The sequence below is a fragment of the Coprinopsis cinerea genome (assembly GCF_000182895.1).
Source record: "Coprinopsis cinerea okayama7#130 chromosome 2 map unlocalized cont3.2, whole genome shotgun sequence".
NCBI lineage: Eukaryota > Fungi > Basidiomycota > Agaricomycetes > Agaricales > Psathyrellaceae > Coprinopsis > Coprinopsis cinerea.
Window position 1 is genome coordinate 2,847,295 of NW_003307543.1, and position 25,001 is coordinate 2,872,295.

Below are 25,001 nucleotides of genomic sequence, written 5' to 3' on the forward strand. Positions count from 1 at the left end.
AGCAGAGTGTATTCGATGTACATGACAGGTCGTTAGATAGTGAATAAGTAAGTCCAAAGCCGTCGATATATATAGCGTACAACAACACCGAAATAACCAATGTGATAGCGAACAAAAACAACAGGGGAAAGCAATGGGGAGTAGTAGTGTGTAGAATGTGTGTAGTAAAGTGTCAGGTATGAAGATCATGCAGTAGCAGTGAGTAGTAGATCGTAGATACAAAAAGGCTAAACCTCTTCAACAAACTTGGTGCCTCCTTGTAGTGTAATAGACGTGCCGGACTGGGTGGCGAAAGGGCGGCCCTGCCCATTTGGATAGATTTGCTCGATTTGATCAGCGGAGAGCGTCCTCAACGTCGAGGGCCTCGACAGTGACGGCGACGACATATTCACCGATGGCTGATATGTCACATGCTCTGGAATACTTGACATGGACAGCTGTGCCCTGGGACTGGATGGAGGCTCCACCTCATCCTCTGAACTCGATTCGGGATGTGTGGGCAAGGTGCTGACGAAGGAGACCGTCATGGACTTGTCCGAGATCCAGCTCGACGTTCGTCCTCTTGACGGCGGGAGGGGCTGTATGTGTCGTTGCGAGGTCACTTCCATGACCGACAGCGTAGATAGAGCCGGTGACTGGGTACTGGGCGTCGTCGTTGTCGTTTGTACCATCTGCTTGGAGTCGGCATTAGAGTTTTGATATTCCGGTTGCTCCTCGATCGTCGCTAGGATATCGCGCGACGACGCCCTGTCGACGGACTGGGCCCACCCTCGGATGCTACGCTTCTTCGAGCTACTGTTACGTTGCGAAGACGAGACCTTCGTCGCGGAACGGAAGTGGAAGAATTTCCCTAGCCGAGCTATCCATTTGCCCTCCGAGGCAGCTTCCAATCCCGTCGCTTTGTATCGCCGGACGCGGTACTCTCGATCGGCCTTGGTACTGTTTTCCCAAAGGATGTAGAGAGCGGTGGTCGAGCAGATGAGGATAACCAGTATCAGCACTATAATGAGGGCGATGAAAGCTATGTTTGCGCGTTGAGTCATGGGTCAAAAATTTGAAAGCAGGGTCACAAGATGCTTACCAGACGCTGAGCCGTTTAGTTTGGGCGTCTCTCTCCTGACCAGAGGGCTGGACTCTGGAGACACTGCATACTCTACAACCTCGCGCACGCTAGGCATACGATGCAAGGTCAGACGTGGTCGTGTGTGCTTGTGGATGGGGCGTCGACAAGATTTCTCAGATGAGTGGCGGATCTTAGGGAGGTACCAGGGTTGGTGTTGGGATGAGGGAAGTAGATGAGGGCTTCAGGACATCTAAAGTGAAAGAGATGCCACCAGGACGATGTGAATAGAGGAAAGGAAAAAGATGACGGGAGGGTCAAACCCGTGTGGGCTTCATCCGCTGGGGAGATGAGGGGAAATCCTGGAAGAACCCCCGAAAAGGAGAAGCATCAAACTTTTGGTGGGAATTTTCCGGCCTCATTAATCACGTTAATCACAGGGCTTCTGGTAATGTGTAACGAGGGCCTCCATAGAAGTAAATGCACGATACGTAGGGTCTTCAAAATTCAATAATCGATCTCGAATTGGGGACCTCTGGGCGAGAAAGTGCCACGACACATCACAACAATCAAACAGGTTTACCTGGATGGTCCGGTGAAACAGAATTCGTCGCTAATCCATCTATTCAATACGTAAATTCAGTCAATCACCGCCTAGCACATACGGCAGTTTGGCGACACCGGGACAAACCGCCCAATGGAAAGAGTGAAGGTTTGACTGATTCGGAATATCGATCACCTTGAAAAGGTAGTAACTTGTCCTATTTTTAGCGCGGTCAATGAATTAAGCGCCCATCCACGAGCCTGGTCCCGGGAAGAAGTTGAGATCGACAGGTGGGATGAAGAAGGGTCTGATAGACGTTTAACGTCCTGTCAGTACCCATAGCCAGCGACTGTCCACTGGCTCGGAAGGGCAATCTTGCTTCCAGTGCGGATCCTCGATGGGGAAACTTTGGCAGACAACCTGACCAAGCCGGGCGGACAGACGACGACGACGCTTGGACGCCGCTTCACCCCCGATTACACGCTTCCTCAGACCCCTACAGTTGCTGGGATCGAAATTTTCATTCGGACACCAAATAATCCTTCGAATAAACTTGCACTCTCCCGCCCATTTAAGGGAATTCATGGTGGCGGCGTGCAAAACTGGGAGCAAGAGCATGCTCCGAATGGAACACCGACGCAGTTTCCGAGCATCGATTGAAACCCAGACCCGGGACCACAGAGATAAACGGTCGGAGCTACCGTTCATGTCAGTTCGTTCGTTGAATATATGGACTCCGACCCACATCTGGTGGTCGGCATGCATGCTCATGAATGTTGCCTGGAGCGGAGATGGCTCGGAGAGTTTCTCGAGCTGAGATTCAACTAGTAGTCTGGTTTCGTGAGGTTTGGGTTTAGGGTAGGCTAAAATGCCGGGTGGAGACGTCGAAATGAACGGTTCTCCAGAAGTTAGTGGTTTTCAATGCTCTTCACCCATTTTATACCATGCGAAGAGAGCTGGATTGACCAGCCAGACTATACTGAGATGAGAGAATGGAGGCTCGTCTTGCAATTAACCAAGGAGGGGTCAGGTACGACGATAGGGTTTTCTAGGCATAGTCAGTGCCTCCATACTTATAATTAAGCAGTCGAACGATTGAACGGATGCAAAACGTGGAGACCAACACGGACACCTAAATGAAGGCAAATGACCGTGGAAGTGACCGGGTGTACTATTTGTAAAGTAGCTCAATTACTAGACCCATATGAGACTTCTGAGCGCCTCTATACATTGACAAGCGGGTGCGTAGTGCAGAAAGTTACGGCCGGTCTATTGCACGTCTGGGCCCATGTTGAGAGCCACGAGGTTGTCTATATTCCGCCGGTGAGATTGGACGTGATGTGGTACTTCTATGCGAGTCCTCTCTACTCCTCGCCATTTCTTCCAATCCCCCGTTGGCATTATTTTTTCTCTGCAGAGCTCGAACAGAGGGAACGACATCGAACCTTGGCAGGGAGGCTTGCAATTGTTTGGCCCGATCAAGATGAATGTTGGGATTGGCGTTTACCAAATCGGGATGGCGAATCTCGATCGTTCCCCGACGAAGTCCTTTCCATTGCAGACCGAAAAAGAGCCTGGAGGCGCCAAACACGCGCCCAGAGTAGCGCGACGAAAGATTGAAAAGGGAAGGCCAGGAGGGCGGAACCAGTGTCCCATCCACCTTTCCCGCTCTCCCGCTTTTCCCTCACATCATCCGCCCCTCCGCGTCGCCATGTCTTCCCTCGCGCGCCTCTTGGGCTGGACGCCCCCCACCAACGCGGACTACATTGATGTGGTTGTCCCGGACCATATCGCTCACCAACAACAGCAACAGCAGGAGTACCTTGACGCCAATGGCGCTCAGTTGCAGTACCACGCCAACGGCGGCTATCCGTACAACCAACCGTCCTCACCTGCTTCTTCCACATCCAACTTTTCCGATACCGAGAAGTCGCCCGAACCTAGCGGCAAGAAGGGCGACCCCAACTGGGTCGCTCGTCCCCGCAACGAGTTCATTCTCTTCCGCTGCGATTACGTTCGCAAGCACACTAAGGAGGGAGGAACGGGAAAGCGAACTCGCCGTGCTCCTGGCCAAGAGTCGGAGAAGACACTCTCCAAACTCGCCGCTGAGGCATGGCGGGCTCTTTCCCCAGAGGAGCGACTCTACTGGCGCGAGCAGGCTAACATCGAGCGCTCAGACCACGCCAAGAAGTACCCCGACTACCGCTACCGTCCAAAGAAGAGCACCACCGGTCGTAAACGCCAGAGCCGTTCCTCGATGTCAGGTATGATGTCGAAGAGCACGCCTGCCCCAGCTGTCCTTGCCCCCGTTACTGTCGATGCATCTGGGAACTCGGTCGCTGCATGCTGACCCTCCCATGCGACTTGAGCGACCCCCAGTGCTTCGCATGCACAGTCCTCTGCGCAAAGCAGTTTCTACACCATACCTCTCCGGCGGCCCAATGGACAACCAGCCGTGGGGCTCACTCCCACCCCCTCCTCTCCCACATCGCTCGCTTGCCCACCAGAGGCATGGTTCTTTGCACTTCGTAAGTTCTACCCATTCCATATGTCTTTTGACCAAAGCTAACGAGAAGATTCAGAACTACGGAATGCCCATGGTAGGCCATCCCCCGTCCTCCTTCCACTCGTCAGGGGTCGCCACACCTGCCCTCTCCGACACCATGTCCATGCAAAATTCGGTCAGTTCCTCGCTCGTCAACTGGAACGGCGAATCCTCCCATCCAATCATCTCCGCTCCCCAACCAACGCCCTACATCGCGCCAGCTATGATCCCCAACTCACTCATCGACCCCGCCCTCCTCCAATCTTCCTCACCGCAAAAGACGACGAATGCCATCAACGGTGGCCCCGCAACCCAAACCTTCTCCGACGTTGGGTATGGTGTGCCCGATCAACTATCACGGCAATCTTCCTTCGCGCCTGGGTTGATCAGTCGTACATCCAGTACAACCGATTCCGGGTACATGTTGAACAACTCCTCCTCTGCGATCGCGTATACCGAAGCAGGAGCCCCAGTTGTGATGGATGAATTCGGTATGCCCAACATGCCACATCCTACGACTATCAACCCAAGCGAGTACTTTGGCAGCTCAGCGGAGATGACACCCGACGAGATGTTCGTTATGGATGGGGAGGAGTACTTCCCTCCAACCGCCTATTAATTCGATTCATCCTCGCCGACCTCACCTTTCTTTTCATTTCTCTCTCTCACCCGTTTTCTTTGGCAGTTTTCGCATCTTCTCCTTCTCGCATTGCTTTCGTCGCCGTTTTCTCCCCTGTCTTCCTCTCTCGGACACTTTGTATCTTGGTCTGGTTCCTATGCCCCAGCCTTTATTCTTATATGCTATTTATCTCGCATCTCCTTTTCTTCCGCTTGGATTCCATGTGTACCATACATACATCAGCATCCATCCAACCCACCCCTGTACAATAGTATGTAGTATGTAGATTATCCTTCCTTCCTCTCTCGTCCAGCCTTCCTCTCGCTCTCCATTTTTGCCCAGCTCTTCCTCTAAATCCTATTTCTCGATCGCCCGAGTGGCTTTCATTTGCCTCCGTTCCCATTTCACTCTCTCTGTACCTGTTATTTATTCATCTACTCGATCAATAACTTATTCTTTGTAACTTATCCCTTCTCTCTCCTCTCGTCTTCCCTCGGACTAGGAGCAAAGGACTATCTCCCCTCGAACATTCTCCTCCTGTATCAGTAGCCACACAATTAGAGGTCCTACTGCTTCGAACTTTCCAAATAGAATCAATCACATCGTGTATTCATTCATTCATTCATTCATTCAATAACATGGCTTAAAACGTAAACCAAATCTAGAATAATAATACACTGAAGTCGTCGATAATAAAAATGGAGACACAAGTCGCGTGAACGGTCGAAAGAGGCTCTAGGGAGCGAAGTGCGAGGGTCGGAAGCGGCGGAGCTATTGCACACGTACATCCATTGAGCAGACGGAGGAATCGGGACAGGAGATACGCACGCGCCATGGTACGGAGGCAGCACTGTAGCGTACCCACAGTGCGCCACCATACCGCTCCACACGAAATCTCAATGGACAAAGCACCGTCGCTTCCCAAACCATATCCACCCCGAAAAAAAAAAAGAAACATCCTCCCTTCGAAGCAGAAGCACAGCGCAAAAGCAAGACCGACGAACAAAACACACACAACAAAGTCGACGACGACGACAAAGAGTCCAAAACGAAACAACAATACACTGGTGAGGAGTCGAACACAAGGGGGAGGGAACAAGGAGGACAAGGGTGTCGGGGCGGGGGTGAACAAAACATGCCTGATAAAAAACGTTCCGCCATTCATGACCCGAGAGGGTACCATAAATGGTAGGGAGGGAGGGGGAGGCATGCACCGACCAGCCTAACCCCCTCGATCGCTGCTCGGACATAACCTTGGGTCCTCCGGAGGTCTAGAGGGGAGGAATGGACCCCAGTTCTTCAGCACCCACTGGGAGGTTGAGTGGAAGGTCAAAGATCCACCGTGTGATCATGGCCTAAGGCGACGATTAGGTCTTGCAGAACTCACGAGAGCGGAAGTAGACGCACCAAGGAAGCTTCAGGCTGGTCAAATGGAACCATGTGCCTGAGAAACAGACCATGTCAGTAGCTGCACACAGAATTGGGAAACGAGAAGCCTGGAAAAATGGAGCGCAGCCCCAAATTCCTCCCGCCGAGTGCTGCATGCATGCATCGGCTGTGCCGGATTTCGAGGCGCACCCCGCACAACGAGCTAGGAGGAGTTGTTCGGGACATCGAAATTCAGCATGCAACTCACCCGGCTTCGTGGATGTTGAGGTAGGTGACATTGCCTGCCGAGGACTCAGAGCCGCCAGCACTGCGAATCTCGCCAGCGATGACGCCAGGATGGAGCGGAGTCCAAGGCGTCGATTTGGTTCGCCGGAACTCTTGGGAGAATTTAGTCTCCATTGCTTCGACCCATCGTTCGTTACCCTAAGAAGTGGACGGACAGAGTTTAGTTCAAAGCCCACGAGACGCAGGATGGGTACCTGATCGACTAGAAAAGGACTGACCATATAATTGCACATCAAATCTTAATGAGAAAGAAAATTAAATAACGCAGTGGTCAGAATGGTATATTGCGTCAAATGAGGCAAATGAGTAGTCACCTGCATTCCCGGCGTATACCAAGAGTCGAATACCATCGTTGACCAGCTCGGGGAGGAGGAGAGCACTGTTTCGCATTCCATCGCCGTTCATGGTGAAAGCCTGATTAACGTCCATGTTGCAAGATGCGAATTCGCGGTCGGGGCTGACACCAAGGCTCGCCTTGACATCGGGTTTGTTCAACCAGTTCTCGATCCAGGCCATCTGCTTGTAACAGAGCTGTCCGTCCTTCTGGCGATCACATTTCATGCGGACGTCGTAAGGGTTGAGACCGGTTTCTGTTTGATAATCAATCAGACACCGCGCATCATATTTGAAAGATGACTTACGCATGAGAGGAGCAAAGATCTGCGAGTTGCAATACAACACAGCGGGTACGCAGGCAAACCTCGAGTTGTAGTTATAGCACGACTTGACGAGGCGCTGGCAAGTCGGGATCTTGCCCCTCAGAGCCTGGCACTGAGGTCCCTGAGGATCGTCATACACAGGGTAAGGCCCATCACAAGCATAGTCCGCCACAGAGCCATACTGGATGTACGGATCCGTCAAACCATTCGCAAGCACCACCGAAGCAAGGTTGATATGCTTCAACTTGGGATCCGGATTCGCCGCCAACTCCTTATTGGCCTTGTGGATGATACTAGCAAAGTTGGGCGCGTAGGTACCGCCATAACTCTCCGCGGCGATATGGAAAGGCTGCGTCGAGTATTGAGGGAAGCGGTTGAGGAAGAGCTCGAGGAAGGCGTAGACGTCCTTGCCGGCCAGAGGACTGGAGTTGACTGTCGAGCCGTCGTCAGAGTAGGAGAACCCAACGTTGATGGGCTGGTCGAGGAAGATGATGTTGGCGTGGGTGTTCCAGCTGTAGGGGTTGTGCATGACGTTGCGGCCTTCGTCTGCTATCGAGCAGGGACCGAGTTCGAAGAGGAGGCCTGTGGACGAACTGCATCCTGGTCCTCCGTTGAGCCAGAGTATAAGGGGAGCATCCTCCGGCGTGTGTCGCGATTCAAAGAACCTAGGGGGTGAACAAAGGTGAACAATACCGTCGAACAAGGTGGTCGTCCAACAACAGCAGCCCCAGGTAACGACGGGCTCACCAGAAGAACAGATGCTTCTCCTCTGCAACATCAAGGTATCCAGAATACTGCTGCACAGACGAATCGCAGAGATCCGGCTCAGTGATCCTCAACCTCTGCTCCCTGAACGAAGGATGCGTAACGAGTTCGTCTGTACGGCGGTACCAGCAGGTTCGTCAACCTGGCCATCGACAGTATTGTTCAAAACTCACAAAGCAAGTTGTCTTGTTTAATGTACTCCCTGCCATCGTGAATCCATTTCTCCATGTTCTTCTTCCCCTTCAGAATCGTCTTCTTGGCGTCGCTGAGGTACTGCGAGGCGGCATCCTTCACGTCATTGCGGGCTCGGTCCAGGAAGGGGTTGCTCAGCACTCGCTGTGCGTCGTCAAACAGGGACGGGGCAGCGTACGCGGGGACCAGGCCCAGTATCGTCAGAAGAGATATCGACTGGTATAACCTCATCTCTGGATGATGGAGGGAGAGGAAAGAGAACCGTGCAGGTCACTAAAGCGCCTGGTTGCTGATGGTCCCACGCCGCAGCACCGCAGCGGTGTCTTTATCAAAAGTCAACAACATCGATTCTGTCAAGCTCTGTTACGAAGTCCGGGGTTCTACAAGTCCATGGTGTATTCAAATGATCATGCAGCGTGGTGTACAGGTGGAGGGTAATGCAAATGTCCGTGAATCTAATGTTACATACTACAGTAAATGGTACATGTCGGAAAGCACTGCAAGGAAATAGGCAATCAGCATGAGGTCCAATAAAAATCAATGGAACCGAAGGACAAGGTCAGAAAGATAACGCAATATATGTTGTTCTCCATACCCCGGAGGGTGTCAGAACAGGTCTGTATAGTTTCTCATCTTGCAAGAGTGCATGATGTACGCGACGGGTGGGGAAAATGAAACTCACAATGAATAAAGATAGCAAGATTAGATGATTCATATAGTACAATCGGCGGCGATCTGGAGGAGAAATAAGCGGTCAGCCAACGTTCGAATACAATCGAGAAGGTGGAAAAAAACAAGATCAGATAAAAAAGGCAATATAGGTTGTCCTCAAAAGATCGACCGAAGCCGCCTTCAGAACAGGTCTGAAAGTTTTATCATCACGAAAAACAAATAAAGGGAAGAAAGGGTTAATGTAGACAAGGGGAGAATGATGCTCACCTCGATATCAAGCCGAGATCGACGCCATGGGCGGCATAGCTGTAGGAATAGGGCGCCACCTCTCCCTCGTAGGCATCGTCTGGCCATACACCCAGTCCTCATCCGACACCTCCACGCCAGCAGAGGCATCGCAATCCTCCACAAACACACCCACACCCGCTTCAGACGGGTGGATCAACATCGACTGACCCTTCCTCTCCTGCTCCTCCTCCTGGAGTTTAAGCTTATTGAGAGCCGAGATAAGGTCTGCAGCGAGCGGTGTAGCATTCGGCGGATCCTCGCGAATCTGCTCCCAGCCGACTGGAGGGGATCCGGGTGGCGAGATGAGGAAGTTCTTCTCGACTGCTGGGGGTTGGAGGTAGTGCATCTGTGGTTGGTGACCACAGTGGTCGCGGGGCTTTAATGGATTACGATCTGCGCGGAAAACCCGCAGAATGACTTCTGGACTGTAGGCATTCATCAGTATCGAACCTTCTAGACGAAATGGACAACCAACGTACTGCTCAGAGGTAGCCTGCAGCACGATAGTGTCGCAGTGAAGCTTGGCCGCTTCAGCAGCCTGGTCATGCTCGTAGACGACGATAATTCTACCAAATCCCGGTAGAGGGACCCATTGGTTTATCTCGCCATAATGCGAAAAATGAGTGTAGAGGAGGTCCAAAATCAGGGAATCGAAAAACGACCTCGGAAGAGAGGTGATAGCGACTGTGTTGGTCGACTCTGAAGGCGGTGTGCTGGGCGGAGACTGTCTCAGCGACAACTGCACGGTCATGGGCGTCGAGGAAAGGAAGATGAGCAAAGTCGAGAAGAAGATGAAAACTTTTATTTTATCCCTGGGCCTGGCTTAGCTAATCCATCGTGATGGCTGTGTTCGGCGCTTGTAGGGCGATACGCCACTCTGCGTGCCTCCGCTCCTCCTGAGGATCTGCGCTTTGGAACCGCCTCTGGTCTATGCCCAGGTTTGCGTAGCCCGCAGCAGACAGGCTGTGTATACGATAAGCGCTAACTTGGAACTAGAATAAACTTCCGGCAACCTTGAGACCGTATTTCCGTTGGTTCACTACCAACCCATCAGTATCGAGACAGAAAGCTGTAAAGCTGTAAAGACTGAAATCAGGATCGCAGCTTTGGACGCTAAATATCTCCTGAATATCGGCCAAGCTGTCTCCGATGACAAGCAATCTTGACAGTCATGGAGACCACCGAGGGCCGTTGTTCCTTCCTAGGCCTCAACGCCAATAGAAATGGTTGCGATGCTATTGAATGGAAGTATGTACTGTAATTCTTGCCTGCTTCGCCTACTTCACACAAGCCTCCCGACACGTCATTCCCTTCGCGTTCACCGCCATTCGAAATATGTCCCTTCAAAATCGACGTCGTCGAGAATGATCCGGGTCATACAGTGGAATCGCCTCCAGTCAGTCTAGCAGGCAGTGCCGGGAAAGGTATCCAGCTATCACTTCTTGTCTCGGAGTCGTTCCTCAATCTCCGCCTTCCGTTTGTTGAGGGCCTCGAGTTTCTCCTCCTTGGTTGCATCATATGCAACAGTGGTTTGGTTGAACCTGGTGAACAAGGGATGGGGTCAAAAGGGCGTCATCGGAGGAGAACAATAATACGCACGGATTCTCAGGTGATTTCTGGAAGTTCTTGTATAGCAATTCCTATGAAAAGAAACGGAGTTAATTGGGACATTCAGCCACATGAAACGGAGGGTTACCTTGTATTGTTGCAGACGGAGACCAGGGTGCTGATAACCAGATTGTTAGAAGATGGAAAATACGTTCAAGAGCGGGACCACTCACATCGATCTTGAGCTTAGGCAGTTCACGTTCAGAGTACGCTTCGAATGCAGCCTGAGGAGATAGGTGTCAGGGTCTCCCTGATCAATAACACGAGAAACATTATTCTAACCTTGAATCGTCGCTGTGGAGCGAAGAAGACAAGATGGTTAACGACAGGTTATTCTCGAACGATGATAACCAACACATACCTCGGGATGTCGCTCAATGTTCGCAGCCTGGCTCCCAACGCTAGCCTTATCCATCTTCGCAGTCACAACCTCCAACAGATCCAACGCGTTATCCAAACCAGATGCATGGAAGCTCTCAACCTCCTCTTCCTTCTCCTTGCCCTTTGGACTGATAGAGCCAAGTCCGCCACCAGCGGCAATAGCTCCAGGACCAGCAGGCCTCGTATCCTTCTTCTTGCCAGCCTTGGGTCCAGCCTTAACTTTGGACGGCAACGAAGCCTCTTCCTCCGCCAGAAGTCGAGCAGCTTCAGCTTTGCGAGCGAGATCGGCTTTACGCTTCTCCTCCTGCGCTTGTTTCTTTGCTTTGCCACCCTTGGTGTCGTTGTCCTCCCATGCAGCTGCCTCCTTGCGTTCCTGTTACAGCGTGATTTGATTAGTTTTAGACTCGGTTGGAAGGACCGGGCGACGCACTCGTTCAGCGGCTGCAGCTTCTGCCTTTTTAGCCTCGTTCTCCGCCTTCTTTGCGCGGCCTGCTTCCTTCTTAGAGTTTCCTCCCTTGGGCGGCATAGTTAGATCCTGCAGCAAAAGTCTCCAGAAATCGTAGAATGTCTCGTCCTCGTTGAAGACGATAGGATCTAAAGATCGAAGGGTGAGTTTAGCAGCCTAAATACCGCTGGAGAGGTGTGGGTGACCTAGAGGTGTACCGGTACCGTGGTGGTTATCAAGTAAGATGTGAATGACTCCAATCGAGTTGGCTCGGACGGTCTGGTAGCTGTTCGATGACGACGTAAGATGGGCAATTATCTAATCTGATAAGAGGCATCTTATCTCCAACTGCCAGCATGGGACCATGGATGCGCCACTGCGGCTTTGCCCCACCCACCATACTCGACCGCTAGGGGCCTATAAACCGGTTCAATATGCCTCGCTGAAATCAGGGTCCGCTCTATTGGATATTATACCAAACACAGGTACCCTCTGGTCACGACTATGCCCCCTCACAAGGCTTCAGAGGAATCCATTGAAACGACGCCGCTTCTGGGAGGCTCAGGATCCGAATCACACGACGCACCTAGGACCTTAAACGCCTCTAGGACACCCTTACCAGCTGGTCAGCTATCCGTTCTATTCTTTCTGCGGTTCTGCGAAAGCGCCTCGACGTTCTGCATCTTCCCCTTTCTCGAAGAGGTGAATAGTGGACGTTTGGCTTGCCTCCAAATCCCACATGGCTGAAAGAATTGGTAGCTCCTGAAATCCGTTATAAAAGGTGGAGAAGAGGAAGTAGGGTATTATGCCGGCCTAATGGTATGCTCCATCTGCCCCGCCTAACCCTCAGTGCGGTGTTCTGACGCGACGAACTCCTTGAATGACCAGGATGCGATACGACATTCCATATCACTCATAACCGTGCTGTACTGGAGCAGAATGTCAGACAAGATCGGGCGTAAACCCATCTTACTCCTCGGAACTGTGTCACTAGCCGCGTCCATGTTCTTTTTCGGGCTGTCAAAGACCTTTTTGGCGCTCGTCCTGAGGTGTGCATCACGTTTCAAATGAGCTCGGTCGAAGGTTTCTGATACGCTTTCACCGGGACGGGAATACCGTAGTCGATGTATCTTTACAGCACTGAGCAGCAACGCGGGTAAGTGGGCGGGATCAGGTAAAGACGGGGCGCGCGTGTGTCTGATTGAACCTGGCTATAGGGACAATCAAGAGCGTGGTTGGTGAAATCACCGACCAGTCCAATAGAGCCAATGCATTTGCTCTGCTTCATGTGCCCTGGGCCGCGGGCTCTTCCTTCGGGTACGTCTCGCACCTTTTCTACCTGTCCTCGGCGCTATCTGACAGCTGTGTGGTAGAGCTTTCGTGGGCGGGTGGTTGGCGGGGCCCCGCCCATGGCTGAGTTTCGCCAAACACTACCCTTATTTTCTTCCATGTGCAACCATGGGTGCGATCTCCGTGGCAGGCTTTGCTCTGGTTGCGCTACATCTTCGCGAAGTACGTGCACTTTGACTGACTTGTCCCATCGACTCACCTCTGCGACTTCAGACGCTACCGTCCCGTAGCAGGCCGAGCCAGGCTTCCGAGGAACCAGCGCAAGAATGCTCAGAAGTCGTAGACGAAAGAACTAAACCTGCCCCTCTTCAGAAGCTCTTAACAACTTCGAGCGTTCTGATACCGTTGGTCAATTACGCGACCCTAGCTTTCCTACACACATGTTCCAACACCATCCTCCCGCTCTACCTCGCTCTTCCCGTCAACCTCGGCGGGCTAGACATGCCACCTTCCTCAATAGGCACAATCCTCAGTCTCTACGGCGCTTTCAACTGCTTCTTTCAAGCTTTCTTCCTAGGACGACTCGTGAACCGCTTTGGCGCCAAGCGTGTTTTCCTGTCTGCGATACTTGCCAGTGTTCCTCTCTACGGGATGTACGTCGTCAACAACCTGGTGGCACGTCGAATGGGAGACGATAAGCGACTACCCTCCATCACGTACGTACTCGTCGCTCTGCATCTGGCCTTTGTGGTGGCCATAGAATGTGGTTATAGTATGTCCTTTCCGATTACCTTCTAGTCATGGGACTCATGGATGACGCCATTGGCATAGGATGTGTTTACATCTTCATCACTGCCGCTTCCCCGAACAGGCAATCCCTCGGATCGACAAATGGACTGGCGCAAACAATGGTCTCTATCGTAAGGGTAATCGCACCGGCGTTTGCTGGAACGCTCTTCACCTATTCGTTGCAGACTCAGGTTCTTTCAGGATATTTAGTATACCTTGTCCTTGGCTCGTTAGGATTGTTATCATTGATTATAGCGGGAATGTTGCCACAATCATAATCGATGAATTTTTTGGTCTTGGTGAAAAAAGAAAAAAAAAAAAGGTTCCCCGGTGTTGGGAGTAAGGTGCGGCTGTCGAAAGCGATTGCGAGCAAAGCATTGCAAAAATGTACAAAAAGGAATGCCCCCTGCAAGGCTCGAACTTGCGACCTCAGGATTTCGTGGGTTGAACCCACTCATACTTGCGTATGAGACCTGCGCTCTAGCCAACTGAGCCAAGAAGGCTTAATATTCATGCGGCGTTGGTACGTAATCACGCCCCGCCTTACCAAAACCGGGCAATCGGTGCTAACCCTTTTGTGACTTGTACGGAAGGCGTTCAGGAACGGCGTAGTCCACCTACCCGAGCCTCCTTCAGAACTACTGCGATGTCCTGTGTACTTTGAGTTCTCCATCAAATTGGCTAGGAGGCGATGGAACAGGCTATAGTACGGTAAGGAAATCTACATACTCCGCTCCATCGTAGTACTGTAATGCGATCCCGCGCTCATGAAACTTTCTTTCTAAACCATGGTGCACAAAGTAATGTCGTAATTGGACAATGGTTCCTTCATGGAGGAATTGGATGACCTGAAGGTTGGGTAACCAATGGTCTTTGACTTGCAAAAGCACAGCGAACAGCTGCTTAGCAGTTCGTCGTCGAGTAATCCCAGTTCTCATAATTCCAAGCGTGGTGATGTTGGGTCTCGGGTCCAGCGTGGCTATTTCGAAACACCACCGGTACTTGAAGAAGAGGTTGAGTTGGCGCAGGTTTGTGCAGTGCTTCAGGGCTAGGTCCAAGTGCCTGGCTTCTTGATCTATCTCGAAGCCGAAATGGCTTATATGGTAATGGAGAGTCGTAAGGGATGTTCCGTGGGTCACAATTGGATTCGAGATACCGAGTCTTGAGTTTCCATAGAACAGGACATCGTCGTATGATCGAGGTGAGGCCGTATTGAGATACCGTATCGTGCCAGGCTTCACCCACTTCTCACACCATTGCCCCGCATCGAAACCCCAGACCGTGGCGAGATCTGTAACGTGTTCGAGCTTCTGGTTGACTTCGGGGCACACGAACACTTTCAACCTGTGGTCCTGCGCCGATGGTGCGCCAACGGTGCGCAGGTTCGGATGACCCGTGACGAACTTGGCCCACGTGGACGGCGAGGCTTCCGACCCTGCCCAACTGATATACTCCAAGCCCGGAGAAGCGTGGAGGAGGAAGGAGTCTCCATCCTGGCCAATGAGGTCCTGGATAATGAGGACAAGCAACCGCGGAAGATGGCTGAGGAGGGATGCCAGATCGTGGAGGAATTGGTTGGAGGCTGGCTTTAGAAGTCCAGAATTCCCATAGATGTCCAGTCGGGACGTGTAGCTGCCCAGGTCTGTGCCGCCGTTCTCTATGTTACGCAGCACAGATATAATCTGTTCGCGTCGGGTCAAGAAGAGGCGCTCATAGAGGAAGGGGAGGGCCAGCGAATGCCATGCTTTGCACACTAGCACAACGTTCCGCTTCGTTGTCTGTAAGTAACCTGTCAGAAATGCAGATGAGAAGGAAACTTTTAGATTGACCATGCTTTGCTTCCTTCGCCTTCGTGCTGTTTTCGTGGGTCGGCCCCTGGACCAATTTCGAATGAAGACGGTGTGAAGGGGTGGTCGGAGAGGTTCCGCCTCTGCAGTAGCTTCTCGCAAGATGGAAAGCCATATCTCCGGCGGTAGCTCTGCTAAAGTTGCTGCCGGTTTTAATCTTTGTCGTGGATCCATATCGATGAGTTTGTGGTCTCAGTCTGGCTCGTAGGTCAGGGAAAGACGCAAGACGGGATGGACCCCTTGCAACCCCGTGTACGTATACTCTGATGTTTATTTTGATCGAATCAATGATCTGATCACTGGCTGTGACCCGGTACTTTGTTCAAGAAGCAACTTCAATTTCACCAGTGCTACGAAAACTATTGCGACGAATTGTATAGCTTGAAGAGATTACGCGAGGGAGAATAAACACTCAGAATTGGGGTGATATCGGGATTGTCTTTCACACCTATAGACCTTTGACAGGTATCTCAAGAATGTAGCGCAGATTTAAACGATGCCGGTGCTCGTTCAGATTATGTCCTTCTCAAAGCAGAGAGAAGGAAATGTAAATATGATACACAGGGGTCGATACGGGAAGAAAAATGAGGTAAAGGCCAAAGCGTCCCTAAAATTAAATCAGAAGCCCTCAAGAGCAGATTTAATAGCATGGCCGTTGACGTCACAGGCGGGGACATGCCTGGGCAGCAACCACATCTGTTTGCTCACAGTCAAGTAGAAACCTGTTTCCAAAATCTTCTCTGGTGTGACAGCTTTGACATTATCGTTTGTGACGACCCCAGTCGCCACCAATTCCTGTTGGGTATTCGAAAGTTAATATTCCGACATTGGTAAGTTGAAAAGATCGGTAGAAAAGGACTGACCTTGATTGCCTGGATCACCCAGTCGTGGCATCCTACCATGCGGTTCCATCGGAAGTTCTTGAATATTTCTTTAGCCTTGTCCGGTTCCGGTACCTTGTCCAAGTAGACAAGTCCAGCTAGGGTTGCCGGCCTACTTCTGACTTTCTCTGCCCGAAGGTTATAACCCAGAGTTTCCCTGTTAATGAAGGCGGTCCACGAGATAGCGACCGGCAACGGGGAGTCCATATCGGCGTCTTTGGGCATAAAGAGTAGCCCAAGGTCGTATTTGTCGTACTTCGTAACACAGTCTGTGGGGGGAGGGGGGTAGTCTCGGGTGTAGAAAGCGAGGTAAAGTCTGTACTTGTTGGATGATGCTAAAGAGATCGGTTAGTGATTGGTTCGGAACGAAGATCATAAGGGATACATACAGATCATCTTGGGGTGTGTCGTCTCTAGCTGCAAAGTTTACTCTCTGGACGAAGCAGGCGAGAGTATTTATAGTCCTCCCATCGGTCAAAGCGATGCCTTTAAAGCCACGGCGGGTGGCAGGGAACCCAACCCTTTGACGGACGTTAACCAAGGTCCATTGTTAACTTCTTGGATTTGATCAAAGCGGGAGACTGATAATGTGTAGCTCAACTCACAAATGGAGGCAACTGGCCCATCCCAGTCCAAGCGTACCTACCTACCCAGCTAGGTTGACAATGATTCGTGTCCCCGCGCCTTCGGACTGCGTGACTTTTTCAGTCTGTGCACATTGCAATATGTCTGGGAAAGGAAGAGGAGCCCTGTACACAGTCCCAATTGTCATTCAATGCGAAATCTTCTTTCGTAACTACTCTTTGCGTACCTCCTTTGTTTGAGAGAGTGCATTCCCGTTTAGGTAATCTTGGGCGCTTATGGCTCGATCAAAGACACCCCTCGCTCACGAACCTGCACCAGACCAAGGATTCGGCCGACCTCAGCCTGACCCTGCCTCCCCCGTGCGCCCTCGAGCAAACTCTGCCGTCTTGTCATTGATTGACAGTAACTGGTATCATGAAAATGCCTGGACTGCAATGACCGGGCCTGATTCAAATTGAGAATCTCGTTGAGCCTGTCCTTCACAAGCCCCCACAAAGCCTGCTTCTTCTGTATCCACCTCGCCGAAACATCAGAGATCCGCGGAAAGGGGAGGTCGGAAATCGCCCAAAGTCATCTCCTGGTCCGATAGCACGTCCTTGATCAACGCTATAACCTCCCGAGTCAAGAACATGTCCGTTGCAGAGAAGGGTCTTGAAGCATTTGTCGTGGTATTGACGACGAGTGGGATGCGGCCTCAGCCCGCCCCCTCCCACGAAGGGTTCAAGGAATTTGAATTTGCATTCCAAGCTATCCTCTGCAGGACCGGCCACCTCCACAGGTGCTAGGTAGTGCACGGCATACAACCGCAGTACATAAAAAATATCACTACCGCGCTAATCTGAATCCCGCAGGCACTGGTCTATATCGTACAGAAGCGCCCGCCCCTAACCCTGTCTTACCCTCCAAAAGTGTGCTAACTGTCCAGGACAACGCGCGCGGAAGTAAACATGCATGCCCCAGGACACGCCTAGGTCATCAACCAAGGCTTGTTGGCTTGTATCCACGAGTCCAAAATCTTCCAAAAGTTGGCGACAGTCGATTTATCGACGTGCCGTCTATGAGGGTCAATCTACAACCACAAGTACGAATTTGAGCACACTAGAACCAGTAAAACGGCGCATATACGTACCTTCAACTCGGTAACATTCCAATCCTTAATCTTGGGATTCGGGGGATCGTTAGACCAAGTGACGTAGATGCCTTTGACTGAAGGAAAATGGATGGTTAGCGTTAGACGGTATCGTTAGGTGGGTATATGCGCACCATGATGGAAGAGAACACGAGGTTCACTCCATTTGTAGGGTCGGAATTGCCATTGCTGGCCCGTAGTCATAACACAGACGACTCGGTCCCATGCGTCCGTACCGAACTGCGCACAAAGCCATTCAGTCTCAGTCCCTCATTTCATAACGACCAGACGTACCTTGGACAACGCCTCCACACTATCAACAACAAAGTACCTCGAATGCGTCTCAATCTCCCTCCCGCTCGTCTCAATAATCGTTTTCTTCCTGTATAAAGGAATCATATCCTCCGGTTTAGGATTTCCTTCAGCAGCAGCGCGCGCTTTCGCATCTTGCGGGGGTTCAAAGATCGATTCCTGCAGGAATCGTTTGACGTTGTACATGGTGATGAGGGAAGTTGGTGAAGATGAGATGATGATGATTGGGTAGTTTCGTTTTCGGGATTTGCTGTCTATTGAGAAAAACATGAGCAAAAAACGGGGTTATGAATGAGCGTGACGGCGTACCTGCAAGTGGTGCCGTCGGTTGGGCGGGTGCGCCTGGACGACTGCTCTCCTTCATCTTCTTCAAACGCTCAATGATTGAAGTTCGAACGCTTGAATAGTTCTATTCAAAAGATCAATCTAGACGTCAATAACCCTACAAGCACAATAAACGCACGTTGGGTTTGGTCCCCCGCAAGACCGTGGTTCGGTCTTGCAACTCAATTTCGCCCTCCTTGATCTTCTTGACCACCTCCATATCCGCAGCATCAGGAACATAACGTCGTTTTGTAGGAGACGACGAGACTGCAGCAGTCGGCGCTGCCCGCGCTTTCTGCGGTGTCGCTAATGAAGCAAACGAGCCGCGCGGGGGTGTACCAGGCGGCGTCCCTCCTCCCGTAGCAGAGCCTGCGCAACAACCGCCTTGTGAACAACTCAAAGCCATCGAGTAGCCCATGACGACGAACCTAATGGTATAATACGACCATCATCCCCTCCCCTACCCTCTAACCAGTCTACAACCTTCTTCCTCTCCGTGATGCTCACAAACCCAACACCCAACCCATTCTCCCTCGCATGCTTCATGTACTCCGCACCTGGCGCATCCCTGTAAAGCCACGCAAGATACAACGCCTCCAGCGAATACACATCCGAGTCTGTCGTGCTCCCCGGTTTGCGATACCGAGTTGGCGCGGTTTTGGGGAACGTCGTCGTCGTTCCAAAGACTATGTGGGTCGCATTGGGGAGGGAAGCGGTGATGTCTTGCGCTGATGAAGACGACGAGTACGAGATGGGACTGCCGGATTGGATTGCTTGCTGCAGGGCGGAGAGGGCGTCCTCTGAGCTCATCGTGGTTGACGGTCAGGAAGCACCTTAACACTCGTGAGAACCATAACGCCTGTTCTTGGCATGTGCCGAACGTGCCGGGGCCATTCAATCCCTTGTGGTCGACGTTCTCACTCAGTACGCAGAGGCTACGGATGGTTTACATCGTATATTCAGATTGTTCTCATCTGATACAACATCATCTCAAAGTCGTTACATGTCCTACGCGGACCCAAAATACATCCATCATAGACCTTTTCTCCTGATCTTAATCGGTGTTGCCAAAGTTATGGAAAGTCAAAGAATTGCAGTCATTGACATAATTCTCCTCCCTGAAAAAAACAGACACAAGACTTCGTCAGCATCCTCTTCTCTGAACATTGAAACCAGGAGCTATCACTCACTTGGGTGCGAAAAGGAATACGCCAGGCCAAGGGCCTGTCTGACCAGGCATCTGACAACTCCAGAAGATTCCCTGCGAGCCCGCATTCCCAGGATAATCATAATACAGCATACTCCCCGCAAATCTCCAGCTACCTCCCTTCAACCCTTCCCTCTTCTTCCCCACAATCAACTGCAGCGGCGGCCGATCGGGCAGCGTAGTGTTCACAACGTTGACGGGGAAGACAGTCGTTGAGTTCATGTAGTAGTAGAGTTGGCGGCGGTTGATGATAAAGTGCGGGGGTGTGAGTTGGTGGACTAGGATCGTGAGGTTACCGAGGGCGTCTAGCGGAGTGAAGGGGGCTGGATATTAGCGAAAGGGAAATAAAGGGGTAGAAGAAGGGCGTACCATGTCCACCTCGAATACCAAGGTGTCGATTATGGGGCACTTGGTTCTGTCTCAATGGACCGATTCCTTCAAGTGGGGCAGCACCAGTGACCATGCTCCCCATCGCCGACCTCCCGTTAATTGCATCCCAAGGCAGTCCCAGAACGAGACTAGGGAGCAGAGTGAAGAACAACCAATACAGTCCTTGGGGGAGCATCGTGAACCGAATGAAGCGCGAGGGGGTCGTCGTCGTCTCGAGGAGAGAGATCCGGAGAAAAAGAAGCTTGGGGAAATAGTCAGTCCATTAATATTGACTCTCGGAATAGACTCGCTCTAAGTCTGTCGGAGGCGAGGGCAACAATCGGAAATCCCGAAATTCAAGCGGGACGAAAGAACACCTGAGCAGCTCGCGGCAGTGTTCCACGTCGTCGTTGCCACGGCTCAAGAAGCTTCTTTCGCCTTCGAATCGGATTCTTTCCTTGAACAAGCGTCTCCGTTGCTACTTGACGTTTGTCGAACAACGGTTGCGCTCTTGGATAACCACAGACGAGCAGCCCTCACTCGTCGCCTTTTCTCGACCATCCGAATCGGAGAAACATCGTCAATTCCCTGAAGACTTCCAAGGCAATCCAGCAGCTCAAGGACATGGCTTTCGAGCCGAAGCAATTTATTAGAAAGAGTTACAGCAAGGACGACGAACCAAACTTCCAATATCGATAGGGTTTGCGCAGAGCAAGCTTCCGAGTTCCCAGAAACTCTTTAACGTCGTTGTCGGAAGGCTCCGTTATACCATGCCTGTTTGCAATCAACTAAAGCAAAGCAGAAGAGAATGAATCCCGTACTTTTGCTCCAAGTGCTCTCGAATATCGATCCCAGTGTCCGCTGAATATCTGCAGTGGACACATACCAAGGATGGACGGTCCCCGGAAATATAGCTGTAGCCCAAGTCCAAGAGTTTAACTCTTTCCGCGATTCTTTCCTCCTCCATTCGGGCTCGAACAATGCTCGCAGTCCGGGGGTCTACTCGTATGAGCCAACCAGGATCGCACTCGTGCAGAATCTATGAAAAGTTGTTCCTTCGTGATCAAGTAGTCAAGTACTTTCCACCTTCATGCAAATACGCACCGCCAACCGCCAATCCAACATGAGTCTCCCTTTGCTCAAAGTCGAACAGACCGTACATTCAAAGATTTCGTCCAAATCGTTCAACTCTTGAAAGGTGGTTGTGGCCGGGTCTCTGCCAAAATTCTCGACGAAGCTGGCAGTTCTGACGGCCAACCGTCTGTCCACTTGGAAGTTGCACATTGCCCCCCAGGGCATCCACCGTCGCTCTTCGTTCATCGGCACTCCAACCAGGAAATGAACCAGGTCCAACGGTAGTCCAGAACCGTCCTGGCCGTTCCGCGTAAACAGCGGGGTATGAGCCAGCGCATGTAGATGATTCATTGGTTTAGGGCCAGGGATAGGTGTGGCCGGAAGGCAGCGACCGCAATGAAACGTAGCGATTGCAAGATCCAACGATGACTCCGACAGAGTTGAGTTCTCCGGAAGTCGATTACGAACTTCAGTCGGGAGTTGCTGCTGCAGTACGCTCAATAGTTTCCCTTTTGTCTCGGAGACCCATCGAGCTGCAATGAGCGAGATGTTAGCAACGACATGGTCAAAGTCAACCAATGTCAGTTCCTGATACACATCCGCTCGATCAATAACCTGCGAAACTTCCGGTGTCAGGAACAGGTCGCCGTATGAAAGGAAGAAATCGTTAATAGGCTGAGCTAAGTGGCATTTGCGGTGGAGCTCGGTGAGAAGTTTCATGCGGGATTCAAAGACAGACTTTCGCCTTTGGCGCAGGATCTCGCTTTGATGCAACTTGGCGCATGCGACAACTGAGGCTCCGACGTCCGTCCACACTGCGAGGTGATTCGAATAAGTGCAGGGTCGTTGCTGAATACCGAGTTTTCTGTTACTTACTACGGTCAGTGACGTCCTCCTTCAAGAACTGCCGAATGTCCGTCCAAAACTCCACCCTATCGCGAAGGGCATCAATCTCTTTGGAAAATCCCTTTCCGTTCAATCGACTCAGAATGCTGCCCCATGTCAGCAGTTAACATGATTACGGCCAAGTCTCGATACTCACTCGTCCATCCTTTCGCGTTTAACTGCTTCGAGGACATTTCGGCGGGCAGACTCCCTTGCTTCAACCCAGTTGATGCATTGGACAGCATGCTACTCGAATGATGGGTGGTAAGCTAGCGCTCTGGACCAAGGGGAAAACAGAATGTACCAAGTTGCGGCGATGCATCCAAGAAGCTTTCCCTGCTACCCATGCGGTCTTTTGAAGTTCCGAATGATCTGGGATTGCGTTGTACTCGGCTTTCCACTTCTCGTAGGTATCCCCATGATACCACCCGTCGCGAGACCGACGGTCTTTCGAGCAGTCAGAAAACGTCAGGCAAGAGATATGGCACACATTTGCTACCGAATGTGAGTGAAGGGGCTCCTGCCATATACCCCAAAGCGACGCCTTTCTCCATCGTCGACACCGTGAACCTGGAAACAGTGGGGAATCAAGACAATGTTCAAGCTATCACAGGGAACAATGATGCCTACCTTTCCTTTAGACAGTTTGTGCATCCTCTGAAGCGCAGTTCCCAAACAGTCTTGGCGCGAACATTGCGGTGACAAAACTAAGATCGGCCGGGACGATCACTGTCAGCCAATGAACGCGTGGACTGTAGGTGCGATTAACACTTACATGGCAGGATTTACCGAAGACTAGTTCGACCCATTGGGGCAGGTCAAGGTCCTCTGGACAGGGAGGGAGCCCTTCTACGCTCGCCAGAGACGTCTTCCAGATCGGAGAGGAGCGTTTGCTCATCAAAATGCCTCGCAGACCCCAAGATGTGCGGGCGAGTTGCAAAAGATCCGCAGGGTCCACTTTACCCAGAATCTACCCACCAACAGTGAGTTCTAATACATCAGGGCAGCGAAGGATAGTACCTCGAGCAGCACCTCGGCTGGCATCCAAAGAAAAAGTTCGTACGCTCGGCTGCTGCGGTTTTTTCCTCTGGCCGCCTTGGGCGCTTCCTTCGGTTCTCTCGCGCGCGATGGTGGAGCTCCGAGGGCTAAATCCAGTTTCTGGTTGCCTTGGAACACCGTGGCTGGAGTATCAGTAAGGGCGTGCATTACACTAGGGATGTACGACAGCCTCGTGTTCGACATGAGGGTTGTGGGTCAAGAAGCAAACCGATTGCCGCGGGTGGCACTTATCGAGCGGCGTAGGTTCCCACGGCCTTCAATGATGGAACAACGGCTGACTTCAGTAGGAGCATTGAGCGCTTTTTTCATTAATACAGAGATATTCTATGTGTAGACGGTGTATCCCTGTGGAAAGAGCTGGCATGCGTTCAAATTACCAGAGCAAAAGTCAACGCGAGAATGGGCCAATTAGAGCCGCGCAGATCTTCCCTTTATGGGCGATTCACTTCTAAATCAAGCAACTAGCCCCTGTCAAAGTTCTGCCACGAAGTCGGACTGGACATCGCACTGAACATAGACTCGATGTGCAGAGGTATGCGGTCATTGCTGATGAGGAAAAGGTGTATTATTTAGGAGATAAGTGGTAACTAGAAGGCTATATCAATAGAGAACGAAGCAAAGGGCGACGTCGGGTAAGGAATGTGTCTGTCGAGAATTGGATGAGCCACAAGTCGAAGTTTCTCAGGAGGGAATGCCTACCGTGAAAGGTCACGGAGATAATGTGAAAGCTCCTCCTTAGAGGGAGACGTTGATGGGGCTGCAGCCAAGGGCAACGACGCCGTTGAACTTGTTGTTGGTGCAGCAAACCTTCTGCTGGGTGCTAGAGGCGCAGATTCAGTACATCTTGTTGGATACGCCCGATTCAGTCACGTACCAGGAGGAGCCGCCGCCAATACCGACAGCATTGATGCCTGTGCAAGTGAGACCAACACCCGCAGTGATCTGCTTAACGTCAATGTTCAACAGGCCGAGGAGCTTGGAGGTGTTATAGTCGAGGGAGTCGGCCTTCTGGTAGCTGTTGCAGCACTGGATCTCGCCACCGTTGCACTGTTCGTACTCGACCTCGCTAGGGCGGCCACCGGGAGCGGCGACGACAGCGGTGGCGAGGGTGAAGGCGAGGAGAGCAGTAGAGAGACGAGCGAACATTGTGTGAGGTAGAGTGCGGGTGGCGAGAGAAACGCTGGAGGAGGCTTGAAACACTGAAGGAGTGAACTGGTTCTGGGGAGTCGACAGCAATTTTCGGAAGGTCTTTATAGGTCTCTGGCCACCACGCAATCTCAGGGTTGGAGCCGCACGGGACTCGTGTTGGACGCCAATTCGACGCGTAGTTCCAGAGTTTCGTGATGGAGACCCTACGCGCCCACTGTCATTCCGTACTGTGGAGCAGGGAGAACGTTTGAAGATACCGAAGAAGCATCGGCTAGACCAAATCAAGCAGATCGGTGTACAGATATAGAATGTTTAGCTTGTTATTCGGTTCCAAGGAATACAGTCACAGCTCAGGAGGGTGACAGATGGGCGAGGATGGCAATACTTAACCCAATTTCGAAGTCTAAATTTTTTGTTGCCGTACGATGGAGGCAAAATTTAAACCCTTCTAACGAACTTTCGGTCGGCATTTCAGTCAAATTGCAGTCATGGAAGATGCCTGTTCGTTTCCATCGAAGTCTATTTTTGCGACTTGGACCCAACCAAGTCCCATGGATAGGCGCTTCAGCTGGAGAGATTCAAAAGAGCAATATCAAACAAGCTCCTGTCAATGGTCTATTGGGGTATTGGGATAACTGAGGTATACGAC

The 25,001-nt window shown here is 51.5% G+C and overlaps 12 protein-coding genes and 1 non-coding gene across 13 annotated transcripts; 2 read left to right on the forward strand and 11 right to left on the reverse strand.

Annotated features, from left to right (window-relative positions):
- Nucleotides 1-227: 227 nt before the first annotated feature.
- On the reverse strand, nt 228-1,377 carry CC1G_09177 (hypothetical protein; the record flags this gene model as incomplete). The annotated part of the gene is made up of 2 exons (XM_001839791.2): nt 1,082-1,377; nt 228-1,021 (listed from the first exon to the last, which is right to left on the reverse strand). The coding sequence occupies exons 1-2, from the start codon at nt 1,176-1,178 to the stop codon at nt 228-230; spliced, it is 891 nt and encodes a 296-aa protein (XP_001839843.1). The 5' UTR covers nt 1,179-1,377.
- A 1,938-nt stretch (nt 1,378-3,315) lies between these two features.
- On the forward strand, nt 3,316-4,768 carry CC1G_13994 (hypothetical protein; the record flags this gene model as incomplete). The annotated part of the gene is made up of 3 exons (XM_002911909.1): nt 3,316-3,868; nt 3,984-4,132; nt 4,187-4,768. The coding sequence occupies 3 exons, from the start codon at nt 3,316-3,318 to the stop codon at nt 4,766-4,768; spliced, it is 1,284 nt and encodes a 427-aa protein (XP_002911955.1).
- Nucleotides 4,769-6,039: 1,271 nt separating this feature from the next.
- On the reverse strand, nt 6,040-8,289 carry CC1G_09180 (carboxypeptidase C; the record flags this gene model as incomplete). Its single annotated transcript, XM_001839794.2, has 8 exons — nt 6,040-6,123; nt 6,176-6,212; nt 6,405-6,580; nt 6,661-6,680; nt 6,757-7,032; nt 7,084-7,766; nt 7,849-7,978; nt 8,040-8,289. 8 exons carry the CDS (start codon nt 8,287-8,289, stop codon nt 6,040-6,042), a joined length of 1,656 nt encoding a protein of 551 aa, XP_001839846.2.
- Nucleotides 8,290-8,462: 173 nt separating this feature from the next.
- On the reverse strand, nt 8,463-9,769 carry CC1G_09181 (calcineurin-binding protein; the record flags this gene model as incomplete). Its single annotated transcript, XM_001839795.2, has 4 exons — nt 8,463-8,555; nt 8,741-8,793; nt 8,998-9,443; nt 9,498-9,769. 2 exons carry the CDS (start codon nt 9,767-9,769, stop codon nt 9,005-9,007), a joined length of 711 nt encoding a protein of 236 aa, XP_001839847.1. The 3' UTR covers nt 8,463-8,555; nt 8,741-8,793; nt 8,998-9,004.
- A 623-nt stretch (nt 9,770-10,392) lies between these two features.
- On the reverse strand, nt 10,393-11,677 carry CC1G_09182 (hypothetical protein). The gene is made up of 7 exons (XM_001839796.2): nt 11,438-11,677; nt 10,988-11,380; nt 10,909-10,920; nt 10,800-10,850; nt 10,715-10,744; nt 10,618-10,658; nt 10,393-10,559 (listed from the first exon to the last, which is right to left on the reverse strand). The coding sequence occupies exons 1-7, from the start codon at nt 11,531-11,533 to the stop codon at nt 10,454-10,456; spliced, it is 729 nt and encodes a 242-aa protein (XP_001839848.2). The 5' UTR covers nt 11,534-11,677; the 3' UTR covers nt 10,393-10,453.
- A 279-nt stretch (nt 11,678-11,956) lies between these two features.
- Nucleotides 11,957-13,741, forward strand: CC1G_09183 (hypothetical protein; the record flags this gene model as incomplete). The annotated part of the gene is made up of 9 exons (XM_001839797.2): nt 11,957-12,154; nt 12,212-12,271; nt 12,341-12,501; nt 12,574-12,608; nt 12,670-12,769; nt 12,826-12,964; nt 13,016-13,514; nt 13,574-13,662; nt 13,733-13,741. 9 exons carry the CDS (start codon nt 11,957-11,959, stop codon nt 13,739-13,741), a joined length of 1,290 nt encoding a protein of 429 aa, XP_001839849.2.
- A 190-nt stretch (nt 13,742-13,931) lies between these two features.
- On the reverse strand, nt 13,932-14,034 carry CC1G_20034. Its single transcript has one exon. It is a non-coding gene; the product is annotated as a tRNA-Met (tRNA).
- A 198-nt stretch (nt 14,035-14,232) lies between these two features.
- Nucleotides 14,233-15,587, reverse strand: CC1G_13995 (hypothetical protein; the record flags this gene model as incomplete). The annotated part of the gene is made up of 2 exons (XM_002911910.1): nt 15,361-15,587; nt 14,233-15,309 (listed from the first exon to the last, which is right to left on the reverse strand). The coding sequence occupies exons 1-2, from the start codon at nt 15,550-15,552 to the stop codon at nt 14,233-14,235; spliced, it is 1,269 nt and encodes a 422-aa protein (XP_002911956.1). The 5' UTR covers nt 15,553-15,587.
- Nucleotides 15,588-15,996: 409 nt separating this feature from the next.
- Nucleotides 15,997-16,655, reverse strand: CC1G_13996 (hypothetical protein; the record flags this gene model as incomplete). The annotated part of the gene is made up of 3 exons (XM_002911911.1): nt 15,997-16,173; nt 16,242-16,594; nt 16,649-16,655. 3 exons carry the CDS (start codon nt 16,653-16,655, stop codon nt 15,997-15,999), a joined length of 537 nt encoding a protein of 178 aa, XP_002911957.1.
- A 1,039-nt stretch (nt 16,656-17,694) lies between these two features.
- Nucleotides 17,695-19,419, reverse strand: CC1G_09186 (RNA polymerase II accessory factor; the record flags this gene model as incomplete). Its single annotated transcript, XM_001839800.2, has 7 exons — nt 17,695-17,913; nt 17,974-18,050; nt 18,108-18,213; nt 18,268-18,539; nt 18,595-18,694; nt 18,749-18,978; nt 19,038-19,419. The coding sequence occupies 7 exons, from the start codon at nt 19,417-19,419 to the stop codon at nt 17,812-17,814; spliced, it is 1,269 nt and encodes a 422-aa protein (XP_001839852.1). The 3' UTR covers nt 17,695-17,811.
- A 244-nt stretch (nt 19,420-19,663) lies between these two features.
- Nucleotides 19,664-20,447, reverse strand: CC1G_09187 (hypothetical protein; the record flags this gene model as incomplete). Its single annotated transcript, XM_001839801.2, has 3 exons — nt 20,186-20,447; nt 19,800-20,139; nt 19,664-19,727 (listed from the first exon to the last, which is right to left on the reverse strand). Exons 1-3 carry the CDS (start codon nt 20,379-20,381, stop codon nt 19,664-19,666), a joined length of 600 nt encoding a protein of 199 aa, XP_001839853.1. The 5' UTR covers nt 20,382-20,447.
- Nucleotides 20,448-20,844: 397 nt separating this feature from the next.
- CC1G_09188 (hypothetical protein) lies at nt 20,845-23,386 on the reverse strand (the record flags this gene model as incomplete). The annotated part of the gene is made up of 10 exons (XM_001839802.2): nt 20,845-20,959; nt 21,007-21,224; nt 21,290-22,074; nt 22,136-22,251; nt 22,302-22,390; nt 22,449-22,591; nt 22,635-22,714; nt 22,775-22,851; nt 22,920-23,114; nt 23,165-23,386. 10 exons carry the CDS (start codon nt 23,384-23,386, stop codon nt 20,845-20,847), a joined length of 2,040 nt encoding a protein of 679 aa, XP_001839854.2.
- A 362-nt stretch (nt 23,387-23,748) lies between these two features.
- CC1G_09189 (hydrophobin-315) lies at nt 23,749-24,411 on the reverse strand. The gene is made up of 3 exons (XM_001839803.2): nt 24,078-24,411; nt 23,903-24,023; nt 23,749-23,848 (listed from the first exon to the last, which is right to left on the reverse strand). Exons 1-2 carry the CDS (start codon nt 24,347-24,349, stop codon nt 23,939-23,941), a joined length of 357 nt encoding a protein of 118 aa, XP_001839855.1. The 5' UTR covers nt 24,350-24,411; the 3' UTR covers nt 23,749-23,848; nt 23,903-23,938.
- Between the last annotated feature and the right edge of the window lie 590 nt (nt 24,412-25,001).

Bases quoted from the DNA above. Each gene is read 5' to 3' on its own strand.
- CC1G_09182 (XM_001839796.2), bottom strand. From the start codon at position 11,533: ATGCCGCCCAAGGGAGGAAACTCTAAGAAGGAAGCAGGCCGCGCAAAG. The intron at 11,381-11,437 runs GTGCGTCGCCCG...ACGCTGTAACAG, and splicing joins AAGCTGCAGCCGCTGAACGA to GAACGCAAGGAGGCAGCTGC. The intron at 10,745-10,799 runs GTGAGTGGTCCC...TCTGGTTATCAG, and splicing joins TGCCTAAGCTCAAGATCGAT to CACCCTGGTCTCCGTCTGCA.
- CC1G_09189 (XM_001839803.2), bottom strand. From the start codon at position 24,349: ATGTTCGCTCGTCTCTCTACTGCTCTCCTCGCCTTCACCCTCGCCACC. The intron at 24,024-24,077 runs GTACGTGACTGA...CTGCGCCTCTAG, and splicing joins ATTGGCGGCGGCTCCTCCTG to CACCCAGCAGAAGGTTTGCT.